The 22,645-nt window shown below is 38.0% G+C and overlaps 1 protein-coding gene across 2 annotated transcripts in view; it reads right to left on the bottom strand.

Moving 5' to 3' along the window:
• Nucleotides 1-22,645, bottom strand: part of LOC140136849 (transcriptional regulator protein Pur-beta-like) — a 73,653-nt gene that overhangs the window by 49,533 nt on the left and 1,475 nt on the right. For both annotated transcript variants that reach the window (XM_072158447.1, XM_072158448.1), the window contains exon 2: nt 12,790-12,858. In XM_072158447.1, coding sequence (XP_072014548.1) covers nt 12,790-12,858 — 69 coding nt within the window. The remainder of the gene's footprint in view (nt 1-12,789; nt 12,859-22,645) is intronic.

The raw sequence follows: 22,645 nt of genomic DNA, 5'->3' as shown, positions 1-22,645 counted from the left end.
GTCTCTTCTTCATTAAAAGCTAACTAATTTTTTTTTACTCCGAACTGATTTTTTTTTAAGTTGTCACAAAAAAATTGGGGTAAAAAAGTGATTTTTTGTGATTTTATCAAAAACTCAAGATTTTTGAAAAATCTGGCGTCACCATGGGATTCCTTGACTCATTTCCTTTCCAAAAATGTATAGTTTTATATACTTTGGAGATACAATTCAGAAATAATGATGCTCGAAAAGGTCCATGTTCTCTCCCATTACTCTGCCCTTAAAAAGAAGGCCACTCCCAAAAAATCATGTGAACAATTTCAGTGAATTTGACTGGCTGCCCCTCGAAAAAAACAAAGATTTTACTTTGTTGATGCATTGAAAGGCCCACAACAACTTTTAAATGATACATTTAGTTAGTTTTCCACTAGTTTACATATTATGTAATGACCTCCCTTCAATTCTAAATTTAGAATTGCATTGAGTCATGACTGTTGCTATTTTCAATCTCAAATTGCATAAAAATTGGTCATCACAAAGTTAGATACAACTTCTTTTAACACTGCACTGCTGGATCAAATAAAGTCACCATTATAATGATGTGCAGGGGCTACAGTAGTAGCTCAATCTAGCAGTGGTGTTCGCAGCACATTGAAAGTGGGGGGCAGGTTGTTCAGTTGGGCGGAATGGAGTCTGATTTAGGTGTGTAAGGTGCGGTTTTAGCGTTTTCCCCCGAATGACCAACAAAAGTGGGGGGCATGTGCCCCCTGACCCCTTTTGCGCACGCCACTGCAATCTAGGCTTCAACTACAACATAGAAGTAGTGATTAGAAGTAGTAGATTTATTATCATAGTGATAGGTGAAAACAATTTTTGAATGTATTGCCCTGCACTAGACGCACACTGAAACTCTGCATCGCACCACTGATTAGCAAAGAATATGCATATTAAGACCGGGATCATAATTCTATGGAAATTTCACATTATGCAGAGTCTATGTATGTTTCACTCACACCTGTATGATTAGTGAAAGAGTAGTATTGTGATCAACCTATGGTGCACACATACAGACATGACAGGAACCTACCGTATTCGTTCCATTAACTACCCATGCCCCTATAAGTGCCCACCCAGTGACTTTGCAACAAGCAAACTGTGATATTAGTTTATCACTGCCCATGCAAATCCGAATCATGGTCGGAAACATCCGACACACTGATGAACATTTTGTGCCTTTTTTACATATTGTCGGCTTTAAAAACAATGTAAAAAATAAGCGCCCACCCAAAATGACTTTGTTAAGTGCCGTGGGCAGTTCGGCCCTGATTTGGTAAAATGATCTAACTTGAAATTAAATTCGCTGTTTCGAGAAAAAGAGCTTTAAAGTTTGAACACTTGACGTTTTTCTTTTTGAATAAAATAAATTATTAAACAGATCTAATGTCTTGGAAAATATAAAAATCTCATTATTTGGTGGCATGGTGGTGATTTTAGGATGTCACCAATGGAAAGAGCGCCCTTACATTACCCATGATATGGATTTATCTCAAAATGTCCAAATTTCAAGTTAGATCGTTTTACCAAATCAGGGCCGAGTTAATGGAATGAATATGGTACTTACAGCGCAGGACAATTCATTCAAAAATTGTTTTCACCTATTGCTATGGTAATTGATCCTATTACATTATTACTTCTATGGCGAATTGCTTTAGAGGAAATCACGTTTGAAACTCATGCTTAGCTTGACAAACCTTTTCACAGGGGGTTGAATATTGATGTCGACATTTTTGAAGTCGCCGTTGGATTATCATGTACATGTATCATGAAATCTTTACAAACAATTCTGAATGTGTTTTGTGGTGCAAAATGATGTTATTCTAATACCGTTGGGGCATTTTGAACGAGCTGTCAAGTGTCAGCCTTATAGTTGGGTCAGCCACATACCCTATGCTGCTCGCCTTTTCAGAAGCCTACATTCTTTTTTGACAATTCTTTGAGAAATGAAGTAAAGGTTTGCTGGTACAACAGTGTGCATGTGAGTTAGGTAAAGACGATACATCACTAACAGAATGCCACACTGAAGCTACACAATAACGCAGCTATGTCCAGGCCTAATTTTAAGCTAGACATGCAATACTTGAGATATGAAGCTTAGTGTTGCTGACGACCAAAAAAGAAAAAACCTTTCACACCAGTGTACATATATGCATGGGGGACTTTTCATTTTATTATTCTAAAATAAAACCACCAAAACTATCATGGCTTATGAGTAGGCAAGACTGATGAGGTAGTATTTTTTGGTGTACCGGTAATCAAGGTTTTATGTCATTTTGGTTCACTTATATGTGACAAGAGGAGTGAGCCCAATGTCAACAATTTTCAATTCAGATTTGTGTCCATTATTGATTCACACTTGAGAACTGCTAAAGTATAATGGTCCAAACCATTAAAATTGTACTTCTGGTTGCAGAGTTAAAATCAAGTGCATCATCAAGCAAGAATCTGGTGAAATTCTACCATAATTAGGCAATAAAATGGGTGGAAGTTTGAGTCATAATAGGATTTGTCCATGCAATTTAGCGATCGTCACTGCATGACTGGTGAAAGCTTTATGCTTACTTACACGATATGACATGGAAATGTTTGCATTTTTGTCAATTTTTCACGGAAATATTGGAGGGGCGTTTATTAGAGGGGGAGCGTTTATTACAAACAATACGGTATGCAGCAATCGATGAATACAATTTTTGAATAGATCGCCCAGCACTACAACGTTCACACGGTACCTATGCATTGAACCATACATTTGTAGATGTCAAAGAAATGCTAATCACTCGCACCTGTAAGATTAGACTTCTCGGTAGTCCACTTGCCCATTTTAAATACTCTGGCTATTACATTTAACTCGGATTTATATTGATTTGTGTGCAACTGATAGATTTTCACATCTGTATCTGATCTTTTAAGTCACCGCACTCCCTCTGTTTGTTAGCTTCCCAAGTGGACTACTGACTTTGCCTTGCGGTTAAGATTTTTAACACGGGACTCTATGGAGAGTTAGGCCAATTTCTGGCCTAACTAAAATTGGCCATGATGTAATGCATCTTTAAATGGATCTGCCTTGTGATTGGTCGCCCATATCTCGTTATGGTTTTAACTTCCGGGCCCACGGCATTACCATTAACTACACCGTACACAACTATCTGTGGTATTTGCGGCGCTTTCAACGCGAAAGTTAATCTCTCATCAAATATCTAGCGCGTCTTGTACTATACCATGCTTAGTACTTGTGGTTAATGGACTGATAAACAAGTATGCTTGACAGTGTGTTTTAGAGAGCAAAGTCCGGGGCAAAGTTCTGCTTAAAATTCAAAGTCCATAGTCGGATTTTTGTGGTTCGCTATCAATAAACTGGTAGATTCCAAAATCAGAATTGTTCAGTAGTAAAGTGAGCCATTATAATTATGCAAGATAATGTTGCATTCAATTACTTTTATTGTCACTAATCATCTGCTATTCTTAATTCTTTATGACCGTTTTACTATTGAATACTTTAATTTTAATAAACATCAGTATAATTTTGAGTTCAATGAAATGGGTTCATCATGACTAATAATAACATATTTTTAATAAAATTCGACTATGGCATAGTCTACTGTAAGATTAGTATTTTTGAAAAGAACAGTATTGTATTCAATCTATGATTGCAGACATACACAGGTGATGAGTGCAACCTGCTTAATGTGCAGGGCGATCTATTCAAAAATTGTATTCGTGGGGGATGTTTTAACTTACAATGTATTGTTATTGAATAATAAAATCAATGAGTTTCCAAGAAAAACCGCCAAACTCGCAAACCATATCGCAAGATAGAATTCCATTGATCAGCATGTTTACATGCTTCCAGCCCAATTATGCACAATATCCTCCAAAACCCTTGCCAAAACTCTAACATGTGATATGCAAATGTTTAGATTTCCATGATGTGTTGCGATGTGCGATAGTTTATTACATTGATGGTATATTTTATGAGTGACGTTATCATCATGCATAAAATGATGGAGTGAAGAAGAGTAGGCTATGTATACTGTTTCGCTGAACACAGCAATTGAGATGAGAAATTTCATGACAAAAACAAAATTTGAATGCCAAAAAAGAAGAGTTACAAATTAAAATGTTTTGTTTATTATTCAGTACAACTACAATAGTAATTTTCACACAAAATATTTGCATCGTTCACATAATATGAACTTAATGGAAAAACATCAGACTTCTGCATGATATACACACGCTCGCATGATATATAGGTGTGGAATTCAGCAATCAGCATACATGTAGTTGATTTACCTCAACCCAAATTGCGTGTGATCGATCGATATTGGATCCTGGCTAACACCCTGCAGCCAATTTGTTTACTTACATAGCACTGGGCTGTCCCAAATGTTGCAAGGAAAGTGTTGATTGGTGGTCGCCTTGTTTGCAAGTGAAATTTCTATATACACGTATTGCACCTTTTTCAGTGCCCTGACTACTAATGGCCAGTTGCGGTTTTCGACGCAAGACGTCGAATGGGATGCCTCCACCATGGGGCGATTTAAATGTGTGCAAATTCATTTTTAGTAATTTGACCTCAGATGACCTCTGGGTGACCCTGGATGACTCCAAAATGACATGCCAAAAATTTAGCTCTAAATGCTGACTGTACCCACCAAGTTTCATGCCCATACGACCAATTTTATCAATTAGACCTTTAGATGACCCCTGGGTGACCCAAAAATGACCATCCAAAAATTTGGCTCTAAATGTTGACTGTACCTACCAAGTTTCATGCCCATACAACCAATTTGACCTTAGATGCCACCTGGGTGACCACGAAATGACCATCCAAAATGTGGCTCTAAATGTTGACTGTACCTACCAAGTTTCATGCGATATGACAATTTTAGTAATTTGAACTCAGATGACCCCTAGGTGACCTCAGATGACCCTAAAATGACCTTCCAAAAATTTGGCTCTAAAAGTTGACTGTACCCACCAAGTTTCATGCCCATACGACCAATTTTATTAATTTGACCTTAGATGACCCCTGGGTGACCCTAGTGACCTCGGATGACCCCAAATTGACCTTCCAAAAATTTGGCTCTAAATGTTGACTGTACCTACCAAGTTTCAAGCCCATACGACCAATTTTATTAATTTGACCTTAGATGACCCCTGGGTGACCCCACCCCGGATGACCTCAAAATGACCTTCCAAAAAATTGACTCTAAATGTTGACTGTACCCACACTAAGTTTCATGCACATAAGACAATATTTAGTAATTTGACCTTAGATGATCCCTGGGTGACCCCGGATGACCCCGAAATGACCTTGCCCATACAACAGTTTTTAGTAATTTGACCTCCCATCCATGCCTGAGATACAGCATCCGGACGGAAGCACGGACATTGCAAAAACAGTATGCCTCGCGGTGGAGGCATAAAAAGGGTGCCTTGGTAAAAAGGGTGTAACAAAAATAAAAAGTGTGGGTGTCTGACTCTCTGCAAACAGTGAATCAATTAGTGACATTAGACACAAATGTTGCTCTTGATCTGTTGATCATGTCTCAAGTCAATTTTGTCCTGATATTAATTCAAAGAGTTTACAAAGTTGCATCTTGGGATGAATTTTTAGCTTTCCTCTGACTAACCAAAAACAGGGATATAGTTGCATACTGGGAAGAATTTTTAGCTTTCATCAGACTGACCAAAATCTGGGATAAGGCCAAGCAAAGTTGATTCCAAGTTTCCTGTCACAGCGTTTGAAATGAATTCACTCACATTTGAGTGTTTTTTGGGTGAAAAAAACCCTTAATTTGTGTAGCTTTTTTTGATTTCGAATGCAATCTGAATTTGTTTCACATACTACACGCACTGAAGGCTAAAGTAAATTATTGGGTAAATTGACGCATAAATGACTGCATCTACTTCTGCATCTATACTATTAAAGAGGAACTTGCCGATAATCGATACTTTGAAGAGGAACTGATCGATTCATCGGTATCATGTCAGAGATTATAGATGACAAATAAATTAATAAATAGATAAATAAATAAGTTCTAGCATTTCCAGATGCATGGTAATTGCATAGATAGATAGATAAATTAATAAATACAAATAATTATTTGGATTTATTTGGTGGATCAACCAATGGTGGCCCGTCATTTCGTTGCCATGCTATAGGCCTACGCACATTAATACGCACACACGCATAACAACCCAGCGAGCGAGGACGCGTCAACCTCAAGACCCAAAAATGGCAGAGATGGTACGAAAATTGCGACAGTAAATGCTATTACCGTTAGAAGATTTTAAGTAGTTATCATATTGAGGAGGGTCACCACCATGGGGGGGATTGATGGCGCAGTTTTATGTCTTCGTATGTAATTTGGCGGCAATTTTCCTGTGGAATTTTCTAAATTTTCATATCTGTCGGAGGCACATGCCTGTCCATATCACGCTACACGCAACTGATTTAAAGGTATGTAAATTTGTAATTTGAAAATAAATTTTGAGTTTTGATGCGTTTGACTATAACTCGAGTAGGCCTAGAGAGGAGGTCGTGTGTCTTGAGCTCGCCACCAAAAAAAGGTGGCGACGTTACATTTTGCCAAAGTCGACTCAAAACAAATGATGATATCTCTGTCAAGCAAGAAAGTATTGTCATGCTTGTGGTCTCATTTTATTGCTAAATAAAATGCACTTTCAACCCTGTAAAAAGAAATACTTTAGCTTTTTTAATACTGACACTGTGCTTCTTAGAATTCAGAATGGGCAGGGTGGCGGTGGTGGGGGATGTGGTACACACAAACTCTATGGGATTGGTATTTTAGTGCGTAATCTGCTTCTGTAAAGGCTGTCAATTGGATTTGGACTCTATTTAGCATCTAAAACACTCATGGCCTTACAGCTAAACAATTCTACTAATTGTTTTTAATAATTTATGATTGGTTTAGTCTAGAAAATACAAACTTTTCCATACAAAACTACCCGTGGTCATATTAAACACTGTAGTATTGCAGATGTCTTCAAAATCTAAAAGTTACTGTAAAATTTTAATTACTTATCCTATCATAGTCAAAGTATAGATTTTCTAAAGGGAAATTTGACGAGGAATCTAAATATGGACATATTTTTTTCTGTATGGGTTAGGGGGAAAATGTTTAGGTTCAAAATATGTTGAATTGTAAAAAAATCTAACATACTTTGGGACACCCTATATTCCTAGATTACCAAACAGCTGTGATTTTGGTTTCTTCCAAAGTCAGTTGGCTCTCCATATCCTCTAACCAAATGAATGTTGCTTACTTCCAGTTTATTACTGTAAGTTGGTAATAAGTAATGCATTGAGTGACCCATTTTTTATCAAAATCTTTTTTATTCCACCCTGTATAACTTGCAGGTCACCCTGTATAATGAGTTGAAATGTATATATTTGAATTGCTTATGCTTTTAGCTTTCCAAAAATGTATACTTTTGCTACTTTAGGGTTGATGATTGTCGAGATAATCTAATTAGAAACCCGGTTGGTGTAAAAATTCATAATATTTGTCATGTAACGCTAAGGGTGGCGAGTTCAGGACACACGGCCAGGAAGAAAGACAGAGTAGGAGAAAGGGAAAGAAAAACCTAACGTAAGAGATATAGATAGAAGGAAAAAGACACAGAGAGGGAAAATGAGAAAGAAGTAAAGAAATGATGTGAGCAAAAGTAAAGAGAGATAGAAGGACTGAGAACGAAGGAAAATAAGAAAGAAAGAAATGAAAGGAAAGAAAGGTTTAATGACAAGGAGCCCTGGCAGAAATAAATAAATAAATGGTGGGAAAGGGTAGGAATGAAAGAAAGTGAGGACGGAAGGATGTGTCGAAAAGAGATCAAAGAAAACAAAGAACGAACGAAAGAAAGAAAGAAAAAAAAAAGAAAGGAAGGGGAAGTGACAAATGGAAAGAAAGAAGTTAAAAAGTATGGCCTACCAAAAATACGCAAAATGGATTTGTGTTTTGGTCAAATTCTAATATGCAAACACGCGTTATTGGACTGGTAAGAGCGATACCAATTGCCATAATTACCATTTCCCCCACCCCACCACCTGAAGTTACGCCTCCTATGTAACTCAACCTTCTTGAAACCCAATGTTGCTATAGTAGTATAGGCCTACTTGATGAAACAGAAACAAATTTAAAAGAAAGAACGAAAGAAAGAAAGAAACGGCCACATACATGCGTGCAAAAGTGGAACAAATTCGCACGAAGACCGCAAAAATGGGCACTTTTTAGAATGGCCAAATATGTGACTCCTCGCCACAACTGAGCCCGGATGTCGCTAGTGCCACTATTGAGATATGCTCCATCGAACTTAACAATAAACAATAGGAAAAAAAGGATTTATTGCCTGTTTTATTGATTTTTCACTACTTAAATGTCAAGTACTATAGACATGATATACATCATTTTAAAGCTAATTTCAAGCAGAATATTTTGGTTGAATATCTCAAAAATGATGATTGGCGACATCCGGGCTCAGTTGTGGCGAGGAGTCACATGAGGTTAATCAGAAAGCCACATGTACATATGTATACAGAAAAGAAAGAAAGAAAGAAAGAAAGACAAAGAAAGAAAGACAGACAGACAGAAAGAAAGAAAGACAAAGAAAGAAAGAAAGACAGACAGAAAGAAAGAAAGACGAAGAAAGACAAAAAGACAGATAGAAAGAAAGAAAGAAAGACAACGACAGAAAGACAGACAGAAAGAAAGAAAGACAAAGAAATAAAGACAGACAGACAGAAAGAAAAAGAAAGAATGAAAGAAAGAATGAAAGAAAGAATGAAAGAAAGAAAGAAAGAAAGCAAGAAAGAGAAAGGGTGAGAGAAACGAACAGAAAGAATGTGAAAGACAAAAAAAGACAGACAGACAGACAGAAAGAAAGAAAGAGATAGAGAGAGAGAGAGACAGACAGAGAGAAAGAAAGAAAGGAACAAGCAAGAAAATAAAAAGGAGAGAAATGGAGCGAAATAACGGAAAACAGTGGTGTGCGCAAAGGGGGGGGCAGGCGGGCAATTCCCCCACTTTTGTTGGTCATTCGGAGGATTCAGCGGAAAAAATTTGCCCCTTCACACTCCTAATCAGACTCCATGCGGGGAACTGAACAACCTCCCCCCTTTCAATGTGCTGCTTGCACGCCACTACGGGAAAGCAAGAAATGGAAAGAAATAGAGAGAGAAACTGAAAGAAAAAAGGAAAGACAAAGAAAAAATAAGTCAAAAGGGTATTTAGTACAAAAATTACGCAAAAGATTATGCTAAAGGAAATCGTTTGCAAAATGGAAGCAACAAATGGTACCACATCACTGACCGAGTAGGCCCTAATAATTGAGCTGTTAAATCGATACCAATTGTCATAATTACCATTTTCCATCGTTTATGCTAACCGCTCCCGTTACTAACCGCTCCCGTTTACTCATCTAGGGGTTTTTTAACACAAGTCAACACATACATAAATGACAGCCAGTGAAAAAATTTCACTGACCATCCAGGATTTGAACCTGGGACCTTCGGATCACCGGCCCGATGCTCTACCAACTGAGCTAATGAGTCAGATGGAGAAGAGCACTGATGTTATTATCTATAGGCCTTCGGTTCAATACCGCCCTCTATCATCTTCTCATCCAAGAAGCTTTAAGAAAGAGGTTTGGAAATCATTCCGAATTAATATTCGAGACGGAGAAATAAAGTCAAACTATGTGGTAAATTAAATTATGAGAAAAGTTTTTAACACAAGTCAACACATACATGAATGACAGCCAGTGAAAAAATTTCACTGACCATCCAGGATTTGAACCTGGGACCTTCGGATCACCGGACCGATGCTCTACCAACTGAGCTTCTTGGATGAGAAGATGATAGAGGGCAGGCATTGAACTGAAGGCCTATAGATAATAACATCAGTGCTCTTCTCCATCCGACTCATTAGCTCAGTTGGTAGAGCATCGGTCCGGTGATCCGAAGGCCCCAGGTTCAAATCCTGGATGGTCAGTGAAATTTTTTCACTGGCTGTCATTTATGTATGTGTTGACTTGTGTTAAAAACCTTTCTCATAATTTAATTTACCACATAGTTTGACTTTATTTCTCCGTCAAGGTGGTTTTAGCTTTAAAAAGCAGAATTTGGAGAGAATTGAGCAGCGGGGGTAGGGTGGGATTTTGTAGTAGGCCTTGATGTATTGCTCCATTACCCAGAGATGGAATCAAGACTGTGGGACAGTCTAACACTCAACAGGACTAGTTATTTGTACTTGGATGCAGTACACAAATGTTTGACATCACCAACATTAGGTACACCAACTTCAGTGTTAAGAGTTATTAGTAAGAAATAAGAATGCCTGTCAGACTAAAATGCTGGCAAAGGTTACTCTATTTGATTAGGTAAAAATCATAATGACATCATACGTCACATACCGCAACCACATGAAAAACTAATCCTCTCATTCACATGCACACACCCCTCCACATACACACACAAATATATATCATGCATACTTCATTCATAGTCTGATGTTTTGAAGTGAATGCTGAACTTGACACTGGGTAGGTTAAAAGACAGCTCAATCTTTTGTGACCTTTAACATTTGCCACTCCCTTTAACATAATTAATGCATGAAGTCAGGCATAAAGATAACCTTTTATTCAGGTTATCTTTTCTGATGAAAACAATTTCATTAATAAATACTTAAAATACCACATGACATGTACATGTATACATACACACACAAGGATTGGTAGATATACATGTATCCAGATAAGTAATTCTTAAATAGATTATCAGGCTACTTTTGAAATGAGCTTGTGTAAACCAATTCACAACGAGAGGTCCTGGGGCCAACTCAAGGGCCCTGTGGGAATCCAGGGTTTGAGTGAAATCCAGTTGGCTGTGCCCCTGGGAATGCCAGAGTTCTAGCTTTAAAGTGGCCAGAGAGGATCCTAAATTGCCATCTCTTCTGAATGGAGAATAATGAACTCTTAATCTGAACGTGTGATTGCGCTGGTTCACATGATATCAGCGTTTAAGGGGGAATATGGGCATAATTTACTGAAATAATTTTTTCTCCAATATTAGTTTTTGTTAAATGTTTTGAACTTGAACCTTGTCCTAGACACCTAGCCCCTGTAGTTCTTGAGAAATCTTGCGCGCAGTGGTGCAATATCGTCAAAATTGGCTTTTCAAGATATCGGCTGGCCATTAAAAGTTTGGGTAATTAGTAAAGCAGGTTAAAATACTCAATAAGGGTAGTTTTAACTTAAGTACTATTAAAATAGTACTTTAGTAACAGTGTGGATTTCATTTCATTACAAAATGACTACCCGTAAGAGCTTCCCATTGCACCTGAATGGGGTGACGCAAGCGAGGCAATGCGCCTTGCCAAAGGGCACAACACAGTGATTACGAGTCCAAGGCCGTAACCACTGAGCCACCGTGTCCTCACAAATCTTAAGTCAATCCGCCCATTCATTCACAAGATTTAGCGTGTTTCTATTGGGACCATTTACCGGTAAAAAGACGGTGATGGGATTAATTCTGCTCAATAGAAATTGACCTTCCCCGCTATTTACCGGTAAACAGCGGTGAGAGTTTACCGGTAACGTTTTCCTTCTTGAGGAAGGAAAATAGCGGGGACGCTTACCGGCGAACTCCAATAGAAACTCGCTCCGTTCCGCTAGAATGCGCATACAGGGAAGAAAACGGAAGTTGAGTCGCGAAATTGACCTCTACATCGTCAATGAGCTAGCTTGTTTAATATATTTACTATTCTGTTCGCAAAAATTCATAGGCCTAATCACATATACAAATATTTGACTCACTTGCTAATAAAGAAAATGGCAACAGCGGATGACAGCTGTGCATCAGAAATAAATAGAAATCAACTCGAATCCGCAGCGGAGTGCTTCAGAAGATTAGAAAGATTTCATGATTATAATATTCATGATATTATGTTGTTAAATGTTAATGTTATTATTATTCATTAAAACGAATATTAACTGAAATTAAACTGTGAAAGATCAAATTCGAAGACCTATTTTTTTGTGCGCAACAATACTGAATACTCATGATCGATAACAAAGAACTGTCAATTTGGGGATTCCGATGGCGTAATGTGATACGAGAACGAATGACAACGCTAATAAAAACAAACATATTCTTCAGTCTTCTTTTCTCGAGTTTGCTACCTCATTTTTAGCCAAACAATTAAGAAAATACTACAATACTAAAATCCACAATGCTTTGCGATTGACCCGGGGATTGACCCCAGTGCACAACCTTTCGCCGGCAAACTTTCCAGACGTGTCAATCGACGCTGTTCATCGATTGTTTACCGGTAAACAACGTGCAATGGAAACTGACCGTTATCCATCTTTCACCGCTATTTGACGGCAAACAGTTTTACCGGTAAAATGCAGGGGACTCAATAGAAACAAGCTAATACAGTAACCGGATGGAAGCACAGAAGCACGGACATTGCAAAAACAGTATGACAAAACATGATAATTTTAATATTTTTTTATGCAAACAAATAGTGCTGTATTTTTCTAGAATATCTGTACAAAATGTCATTCATATCAGTGAAGAAGTGATACACATGTCTGGAGTAATACAAGTTTGGCAAATTTGTTCAGTAAATTTCATTGCCCGAGGTAAAATTCAATTTGGCCAAACCATTTGTTATAGTCAGCTTTATTAAAAAATTTATTAGTATTTTAAAAAGCATTGAAATCATTTACCTGAATCGCCATCTACTTCAGCTCCACTGGGCCTTTGCTGCAACCTTTCCACATGACCATCTACACTTTCTGTTTCAAAGAAACAATTCAAATGACAATGAATTAATTAGAGATGCCACTACATCTTTGTCAAAATAATGGAACTAAGCCGGGGGTCTGGGGATCCAGGGCCAGCAGCCCGTTGGGGGCACCACCTCCCTGAAGCTGAAGCATTTTCAAGAATGGAGACCATATTTTCCACATAAAAATATGATATTGATTTCCTTAACAAAATGTATCCCTTTTTGTATTGATAACTGCATTTTTCATATTGGAATAACGTTTAAATGTTTGAAAAAAAAAATGATTTTGATTTTTTTATACATATATATTTTTTCTCCACCGGCACTCTGGTCGATCTGAGATTGAATGCTCAGCACAAAAACACATGCTCATAACCTTAAGGGGGTACTACACCCATGGCCAATTTGTGCCTATTTTTGCATTTTTCTCAAAAATTATAGCACATTGGTGACAAGTAAGATATGTATATTATAGGGGCAAGGACTACAACTACTGTACTAAAAATTCAGCAACTCAAGGCAAGTAGTTATTGATTTATTGATCAAATATTGGTTTTCCTTACTTTTTGACTGTAACTCCACAACTGTTGTCTGTGCTGAAATAAAATTTCCAGTGCAGTAGTTGTAGTCCTTGCCCCTATAATATTCATATCTTACTTGTCCCCAATGCGCTATAATTTTTGAGAAAAATGCAAAAATAGGCACAAAATTGGGCAGGGGTGTAGTACCCCCTTAAGGAAATAAAAATATATTCATCACTATGTTTACAAAATATTCAAGTTCCGAGTATAATATCAGGATGTGAACGCAATGTACATTGTACACTGTACAGAGAGTTATGATATTAATACTGATACTGTACTAGGTTGACATTGAATGTCATTGCTTGAAACCAAGCCCATATGTTATTAAAAATAGTTTTAATCAGAAGTGTCTCACATTGTTCTATTGTGGCAGTTTTTGCTGAACCATGAAATGGTATCAGCCTACATCAGTGTACAAAATGTATGTTACTAGCTTACTAACTGACTAACCATTTGGTCTGAAATGGACATATCTCTAAATGCCACAAAGGTATGACCCCATGAGTGGTGTCATATGAAAGAGGAAAACATAAAGAATATAATAAAAATATTTCCACACCCGGGGGTGCCACTCATCATAAGTCCCGGGTCAATATTCATATGGGTCCTTTTCATATCTCAAAATGCCAAGAAGGTATAACCCCCTGAGTGGTGTCAAATGAAAGAGAAAAAAGTAAAAATATAATTCAAATAATTTCCCCACCAGGGTGCTCCTCATAAGGCTCTGGTAAATATTCCTATTTTGGGTCTCTATCTCGAAATGCCAAGAAGGTGTGACCCCCGGTGACATTGGTATATCACAATATACTGCCGAAGCCACATAGTTCAGCTATGGTGCGGTAACCGCTCTAGTTTGGCTATGGCCAACTTGTATGCTTCTGAAAGCACTGCACAATGTTGTAAAAAAGTGCTGATTGGTCAGTGGCAGTGGTTGCGCACATGGTTGCGGTATCCAAAAGAAATGTATCTGTATTAAACGGGTGGGCCAGTAAAATAAATTTAATTAAACTAAATAAATAAGGAAATAAATTAATTCTTTACAACACGATACATGATCTCAGTTCATCAAATGACACTCAGGGGTCACGTTGTGGAGGGTCATGAGGCCATGGGCGCACATTTTTAATTTGCTTTAAAATACAGGCTTTATGTATGCGCCTCTCAAATGGACAGACCAGGAACATGAGAATACACAGAGGGCAGCATTCTAATTTACCACCAGTTCATCAGGGTTCACCATCTAAGATGGGAAACACATTATCAATAGCAATGTACCAATCAGATCAAGGCTGATCTAAATCGGCAGATTTCAGTCATATCGGTTATAAATCGGGATCAGGGAAAATCCCTTCAATGAGCTGGTTAATCATGTTCATGCAAAATAAGTATGTACGTGTAGGCTTCAAATTTTACGACAGCAATTAGTGACATCATATTCAAGGGATTTATCAGAGATTCTTAGATAATTATATACTGAACACTGCACAGCCCCTTAGATATGGCCATGAATTTATGTACTATACAAAAAGCAGGAAATGTTAAAATCAAATTTATGTTTTGCTTTATTGGTTTTTTTATAGCCTGATATAAAAAAAAATAGCATCAAAACGAAATGCTAAATGAACTTCAACATGGGATTGAAGTCATTGTACCAAAAATGCCAGTTCAAAATTGACCCCAAACCAAGCTTCCAAAGAAATTCAATTGGTTAGGTTTGGTAAGATTATCAATGCAAGATCTCTATTTACATGTATGCAATAGTATTATTTTCTCTATCCATGTTTGACAACGGGTTTGTTTTACGCTATTTGGGAGAACTTTGCAATTGCTTAGAACTGTTTATGATTTTATCAGCATTATTTTTGGTATTTGAACAATTTTCATAAAACTTTCGCCATACTTCTAGGGGCTGTGCAATAATTATGAGCCCCCCCTGGGGGAGGTAAAATTTCCGAACGGCTTGCCAAAAATCGCTTGCCCCCCCCTCTCGGTCTGCCAAAAATCGCTTGCCCACCAAAAAATCTTTGCCCCCCCTTACACATGCCAAATTTTTGGGATCCCAAGTTGCAAACCTTATATGGTCTAGATATATATTGCGAGTGCAGCGAGCAGGAAAATTTGCATATTAAAGTGTTTCCGTTCTGTTTTCCTAAGCCTTTATAGAGCGTTTTATTTAAAACGCGCCCCATGAATATGTGCCAAAAATTGCTTCCCCCCACCTCTCGGCTGGCCAAAAATTGCTTGCCCCCCCTTTCGGCTCGCCAAAAATTTCTTGCCCCCCCCAATTTTACAGTACCCCCAGGGCTCATAATTATTGCACAGCCCCCTATACTTTATCACTGACACTACGATAAACTGATTTTTGATACTATGTAAAATTGCACTCATATAATACACTCCAATATCTACCCCTTCAAAAGGTATGATTACCATAAACAAAGAAATAAATGAAGCAAAGACCTACAATGGCAAAAATTGTCAATGTTTTAAAGGCTTTTCCAGTGACATAATTCAATCAGCCAATATCAGAACCCCACGTTTTGAGGTTAAGCGTCATTCTTCTCTGCAAGCAAAATGTAACCCTCACCTGTATCAGAACCACATTGACTAAGCAATGAAGGAGCTACCTTGTGAAAAGTATTCAAGCTCAATCCTAGCCTCATATAATATTCATGCCATTAACCGGCCATCTCCTTATAAGCGCCCACCCAGTGACTATACAACAAGCAAACTGTGATATTATTAACTGCCCATGCAAATCTACATCATGGTCTGAAACATATGGCCAGGAGGATGAAAGTGCATAGGAACAATGCCGGGAACTATGTCACGCTATTGTTCGACCTAGGCTACATCATTTTTAACACATGCGTGTTCGTCAATACAGCTTTAGTCTCCTCCACCTTCGCAACTGAAATGACACTGACGGCGGAGGAGAATACTAGCTGGTCAGACAGTTTAATTATATCAAGCATATAATACCTGAACAATCACCGTCATTTCATCGATTTACTACAGAATATATTGTATACTCAAAATATAATTTTAAAATTGTAAACCTGTTAACTTATATATTTGTGTACTAAAGTATAAGGACACATGAATAAAATCATGTAGAAGACAAAATGGCCGCTAAACCGCCTATTGTCTGGACCTAGGATACATCTTCCGGTTTGGTTACGTAACCTACATGTAGGATGCTTATCCCTTCGTATAGATCCCTGATATGGCACATTGATGATGCATGAACATTTTGGGCCACTTGTTTATGTAAAACATGCAATTATGTAAAAAATAAGCACCCAAAATGACTGTTAAGCACCCTGGGTGGTTAATGGAATGAATACTGTACTAAATAATACAAAAGAATAATTTAAATGAAAATTACAAATAATGTCTCATACAATACAAAATACTGTGGGGTATTGTATGACACAGCTGCAACCACCTGAATAGGCTCAAATGCTCACATGGATTTTGTATGTATATGTTGCATGTTTCTGTACATGGCAAATTGTATCATGATTTATAGTGTTGGCGATCCAGCCCAAGATCGGCAGTCTTTGATCACAAAATTGACATCGGCCGATTCTGATCTAACTATACATTTTCACTATCCTTTATATACCAGCGGTGCCGTTTTTCCCCATGTTCGAGTCGCCACCAATCTATTTTAGTCACAATTTTGCTATAATGGCAGCCCTGTTTCCCCTATCCCTATAACCATTAATTTTTAAGGGGGTACTACACCCCTCGATAAATTTGTGTCTATTTTTGCATTTTTCTCAAAAACTAATAACACAATGGCCCGGGGCACAGTGGTAACAAAAGGTATATTATAGGGGCAAGGAATCCAATTACTACACTGGAATTTCAGTGACCCAAGACAAACGGTTTGTTATTTATGATAAGAAATAAGGTACCGCTAGGATGTACCTTGTTTTCTATCATATATACTGAACCGCTTGTCTTGTGTCACTGAAATTTCAGTGTAGTAATTGGATTCCTTGCCCCAATAATATACATTTTATTACCAGTGTGTTATTATTTATTTTTTTTAATGCAAAAATAGTCACAAATTTACCACAGGGGTGTAGTACCCCCTTAAGAACTTGGCCATCTTGATAATTCCAGCAAATCAAGATCGGTAATGCTGCTAATGCATAAAAGTTCACACTTTCTTTGTTACGAACCACTGATCGAAATGATCACAACACAAAGCCTCACACTTTCTTTGTTACGAACCACTGATCGATATGATCGATAAGTTTATGGAAGATAAGTGCTTTTTTACTAAAATCTGTAATTTTCCTAAATCTATAATTGGAGGGGGGGGCAGGGGTAGCACTAGGTTTTAAAACCAGGGGTTCTCAGAACCCCTGAACCCCCTGAAAGTGTTAAAAATATGCGCTCAAATCCTAAAATGAGGGGTTCTCTAGTCAAGTATTGAATGCCTGTTTCAACTGAGACGAATAGGTATATTCGTCTCAGCGTTTCAATATATCAGTATCAGATTTTGTGATTTTGGTTATGATGTGTAAATAGTTAAGGCCTGGCAAAACGCGATCTCCCTTTCACGCCGTGATTCTCGCTATTAACCAACTATCTGGCTTTTAAAGAAAGTTCCCCACGCAGTGTACTTGCTATAAAAGTGTTGCTTTATGCCATAAAAGTTCGCGAATTCCATAAAATGCAGTTCAACTTGCAAAGTGCAGAATTCAACAGCATTGCAAGTCACATGTCACGAGTGAAAAAGCCATGATTTACTCAATAAAAAATGAGTTCAAGTTTAGGCCAAATATCATGATATTTATTGAATTACTGGAGTATTTTGACTATAAAACATAATTCAAGGGCAAATTTTTGTCACTTTTTTCTTCTACGGCCTCGTAAATTTCACCGCGGGCATATCCAGATGGCATATCTCTACACACCACCCTTGAAGCATTTCTTACAGATCCCTAGAATTAGAAATTACCAACTCACGTGACGTGTCGTCATTCAGTACTGCAATAAAACTCATCAGTGATTCTAGACAATATCACAATCTGTGTTAAATTACGCTGGCGGTGTGTATTTTATTTTTATTTTTAAATTATGTTACAATGCTACTGGCGACTTCACATCAACATTTATGTTATTGCATTTTATGTTACATAATTTCTGGACAGGTCGTAAATATTGGAGATCGAAGCTTTTATTTTTCTTTCACATGTTTTCATTTTTCTGCGCGCATGAAAAACCCCGAACTGGTATGCAAAATGAATAGATGCGCTCAAACTTAAAAAAATGCGCGTGGCGCGCAAGAACGCAACTTAGCGCGACCCCTGGGGGGGGGGGGGCATTTATTTCCTCATCAAGAATTTCCCCTTGACCAATTACGACTGTCAGTAAAATTGTTCATGATTTGTTGAGACCTAGCTCTAGTAAAGATGCTTGGCACACTCCACAACAAGGAATCTGCTGTCTATGCTGAGGTGGTAGGCACTGGCAGAGAGGACAATTCATACAAAATAGGCTACAGCATCAAAATGTAATGTACATGTGTGATTCATCTTCAAATGGGTGATGTCAACTTGCAAGGGTTTATAACAGGCCCTCTCAACTGGCGGCGTGTACTGGCGGCGCCGCTAGAGGCATCAGTCGAGTGGTGCTGAACATTATAAATTTAAGGGGGAAAAAGAGGAGAGGCAGCCATACCGAAGCTCTGAGCCTTTTTACCAATCTCTCAGGGGCCTTAAAATCTATGAGCTTTGGGGAAGGGGGGAGGCGCTGCCTGGGCCCCTGCTGGGACTTTGCCGATGGACCCCATCAGAGGCTGGCCACTGAACTGAACCCCACCCCTATGCACTTGGTTGCGCATGCGCTCCTTCTCAAAGTCCTCCCCTAAACCTGTTTGCACTTCATGATCGCTAAACTTTTCCAGTTGGCACCTAAACTAGTTGAGAAGGCCTGTGGTTAGTGGTTAACTAGTGGTAAAGAAGCTCTGTAGCAGCAGCTACCATAAAATCATTCAAAGCAGCATGAAATTAACACAAATGCTGCAAATGTGGTTTTAAAAACACACTGTGGGCAAATGTATCTATGCTTGAGGTGAAATTATGAGTTGACCCAAAGCTGAAATAGTATCAACTGGCAATGAAACAAATCGGAAGGACAGAGTATATAGGCCTACATTATTCGCTATTGGAAAACACTGAGCAATATCACCTGCTGACCTGCGCAAAAAATGTTCAGGAATTGGACAAAGTTCAATAATTTAACCACGATGCACACCACACTATAACGCAATGTCTTGTAGATTGCTCTGTTCTCTTTAAATAAGTTCATCAGGACTGATATGATTTAAATATCAGATTTTGTTATGGACAAGTCCAGAAATCTTCCGAACGAAAGATGAAATGTCTAAAACGTGAGCAACTTTCTAGACTTGTACAACAAAATCTGATATCTGCTCTGCTCTCTGTAACTTTAAAAGGGTGGAAATTAACTATTCGGTAACAAGTTATTAGTCCATTGCAAATTTAATCATGGTACTTGGGTGTTTTCTCAATATGGCTGGTAATGTATACATGAAATGCAAGAAACCTTGGTGTTCTGTTACTAAACCATGCTTATACCAGTCAGGCTATTTTTAAAATTACCATATATAATAGGACCGTTCCTAATAAGAACTTTCTGTAGACTTTTCAAACTTACTGCTTTGTTAAAAGTGCCCCTTTCAGGGAATTTGTAGAGTGCAATATTATTTGATTCAAAATATCCAAGAAAATTATTTTAAAAAACAAGCTAAACAGTGGCTAGCATTGCTGTTGTCATATTTGTTCGACATAGTTTCTATTTCCATATATCCTGCATTGCAACATCGGGAATTTTCGGGATGCATTGAAAATATCCAGTTTCACATTCCAAACACTAAATGCTAAGGCCGTATGCAGACTTTTCATTAGGCATTATCACGGTAATATTTGATGTAACACATCTACATTATTTAATCTATTGCCATTCTATTTTTAGTAATGTTTAAGTTCTAACGAATGTTTAATGTCGTAAAATCGATAATATATTTCTACCAGATATTATACGTAACACATTATCGATTTTATGTCATCAAACACTTAGAACTTGAACATTACTGGAAATAGAATGGGACTAGATTAACTAACGAGATATGTTACATCAAAATTATATCGTCTATCTGACCTAAGGCATATGTGACACGATCAAGGGAAATGAGTCGGATGTCGCTAATATTGATTTTGAGATATTGGCAAAGAAAGTGTTACAATTCTTTTGTTTTATATTGTTTTCAGCGATTGATAAATTGATGTAACTTCACAAAGAAAGGTCGCGTCAACATGGGAGTTTTCAGTTTCTGAAAGCTTTAAATGTCCTCTTTAGAAACATGTGTAAAACTCATTTTTCGACCAGGGCTGACTTGCTAAGTATGCTTTATTCAAGAAATTGCAAACAATAGTTACACGAGACTAGAGTCTTACGCTATGTTTTACGGTAGATCAAGGCCAATAGAAATGTCGGACCCTGGGAATCGCCAGTCATGATTGGCTGTGTTTACTAAGGTGTCATGTCATACCTATTCAATTTCCAACAGATTTTGTTAGCTTTGGACGCAAGCAGCTCTTATAGCCTCCAATGTAAGCCATCGGTGAGCAAATCTGAAGTTATAATCCTTCTATCAGTAAACTATGCTTTACTAGCACAATATGCATGATCTTAGAAAAGGTCCAGTCATTTTCACCAAAACCACCTGTCCAAAATTTGACCCTGAAATGAAAACAAACTAGACCTATCGCTAGCCTATCCTTGATTTATTTGTCTGATCTTGTTTAAAGTTTATCAAGTACCCTGCACTATCCACCCTCATTCCCTCAACCTTGTGGTGAAAAGGTGAGCGCTCTACGCGCTAGTGCATAGACCAAAAGAGGACTTTCCCCACCTGGTTTATGACACTAATGCACTTATACTCGGTGACAAAGCTCCCCCTCCTCCTTACTTCCTGGACCCAACCAACAATTTCCAATGGATGGGTCTGCCTAGTTTTAAGAAACACCAGGGTCCACCAGTCCACCACTGCCACAATTTCTGTCACAAACTGCATGCTCATCAACATCAAAATATCCTGCACTATCTTTTTGTCATTTCCTGTCATGCTGGGCCTCGAACCCCAGTGGCGTAGCCAAGGGTGTAGCCGATTTTTGTCAACATTTGCCCCACCTTAAAAATTGCCTTGCAAACCTCTTTGCCCAGTGCCCACCCTCTATAAGTGCTGACTACACCAATGCCATACCCATGGCCATATGATGAAAATCCAAGCATACTAGTGCTTAAGGTGGTACTACACCCCTGGCCAATTTTGTGCCTAATTTTGCAACTTTCTCAAAAAAAGTAAAATATGTATATTATAGGGGCAAGGACTACAACTACTGCACTGAAAATTCAGCAACTGAAGGCAAATAGTTATTGATTTATTGATCAAATATTGGTTTTCCCTCCTTTTTGACTGTAACTCCACAACTGTTGTCTGTGTTGAAATAAAATTTCCATTGCTGTAGTTGTAGTCCTTGCCCCCATAATATACATATCTTACTTGACACCAATGCGCTATAATTTTTGATAAAAATGCAAAAATAGACACAAAATTGGCCAGGGGTGTAGTACCCCCTTAAATCAAAACTAAAATTAGGACTTCCCCATCTGGTATGCACTTGCCACTTATTTACCTCGGTGACAGTAATCAAATATTATTTTTAGAATTTGGCGTATATCGTAGTCTCATTTACAGGCATGACAGGTGGATGGGTGGTGGCTATAGGCAAAATATCTAATTCTTGATCATGAGAGCAACTTGGTTACACACAGATATTTGCGTCGAGCGTACTACGCAAAGATACACGCTTATGGTGCAAGCACATCTTTTGAGAATTGACCGTCATCCAGTATTTGGTTTCGCGATTGTGTTGTTCCACGAAAAGTACACTGATGCAACACACAGAAGGTATCCTCTCATGATCGAGAATTAGATATTTTACCTACCGGTATAGCTAATAACACCCTGAGGACAATCATGGGCATGGTACTGATGACATGCCCCTAAAGCTGAAGTTATATTCGATCGCCTAACAATTGCGATGCACCACTTTTGGAAATTGATGGGCAATTGCTAAACTTTGCGATGCATCGCTCGTCGCT

Source organism: Amphiura filiformis, chromosome 17, assembly GCF_039555335.1.
Source record: "Amphiura filiformis chromosome 17, Afil_fr2py, whole genome shotgun sequence".
NCBI lineage: Eukaryota > Metazoa > Echinodermata > Ophiuroidea > Amphilepidida > Amphiuridae > Amphiura > Amphiura filiformis.
Note: the sequence above shows the minus strand (reverse complement) of the source record. Positions and strands in the feature narration are given on the sequence as shown.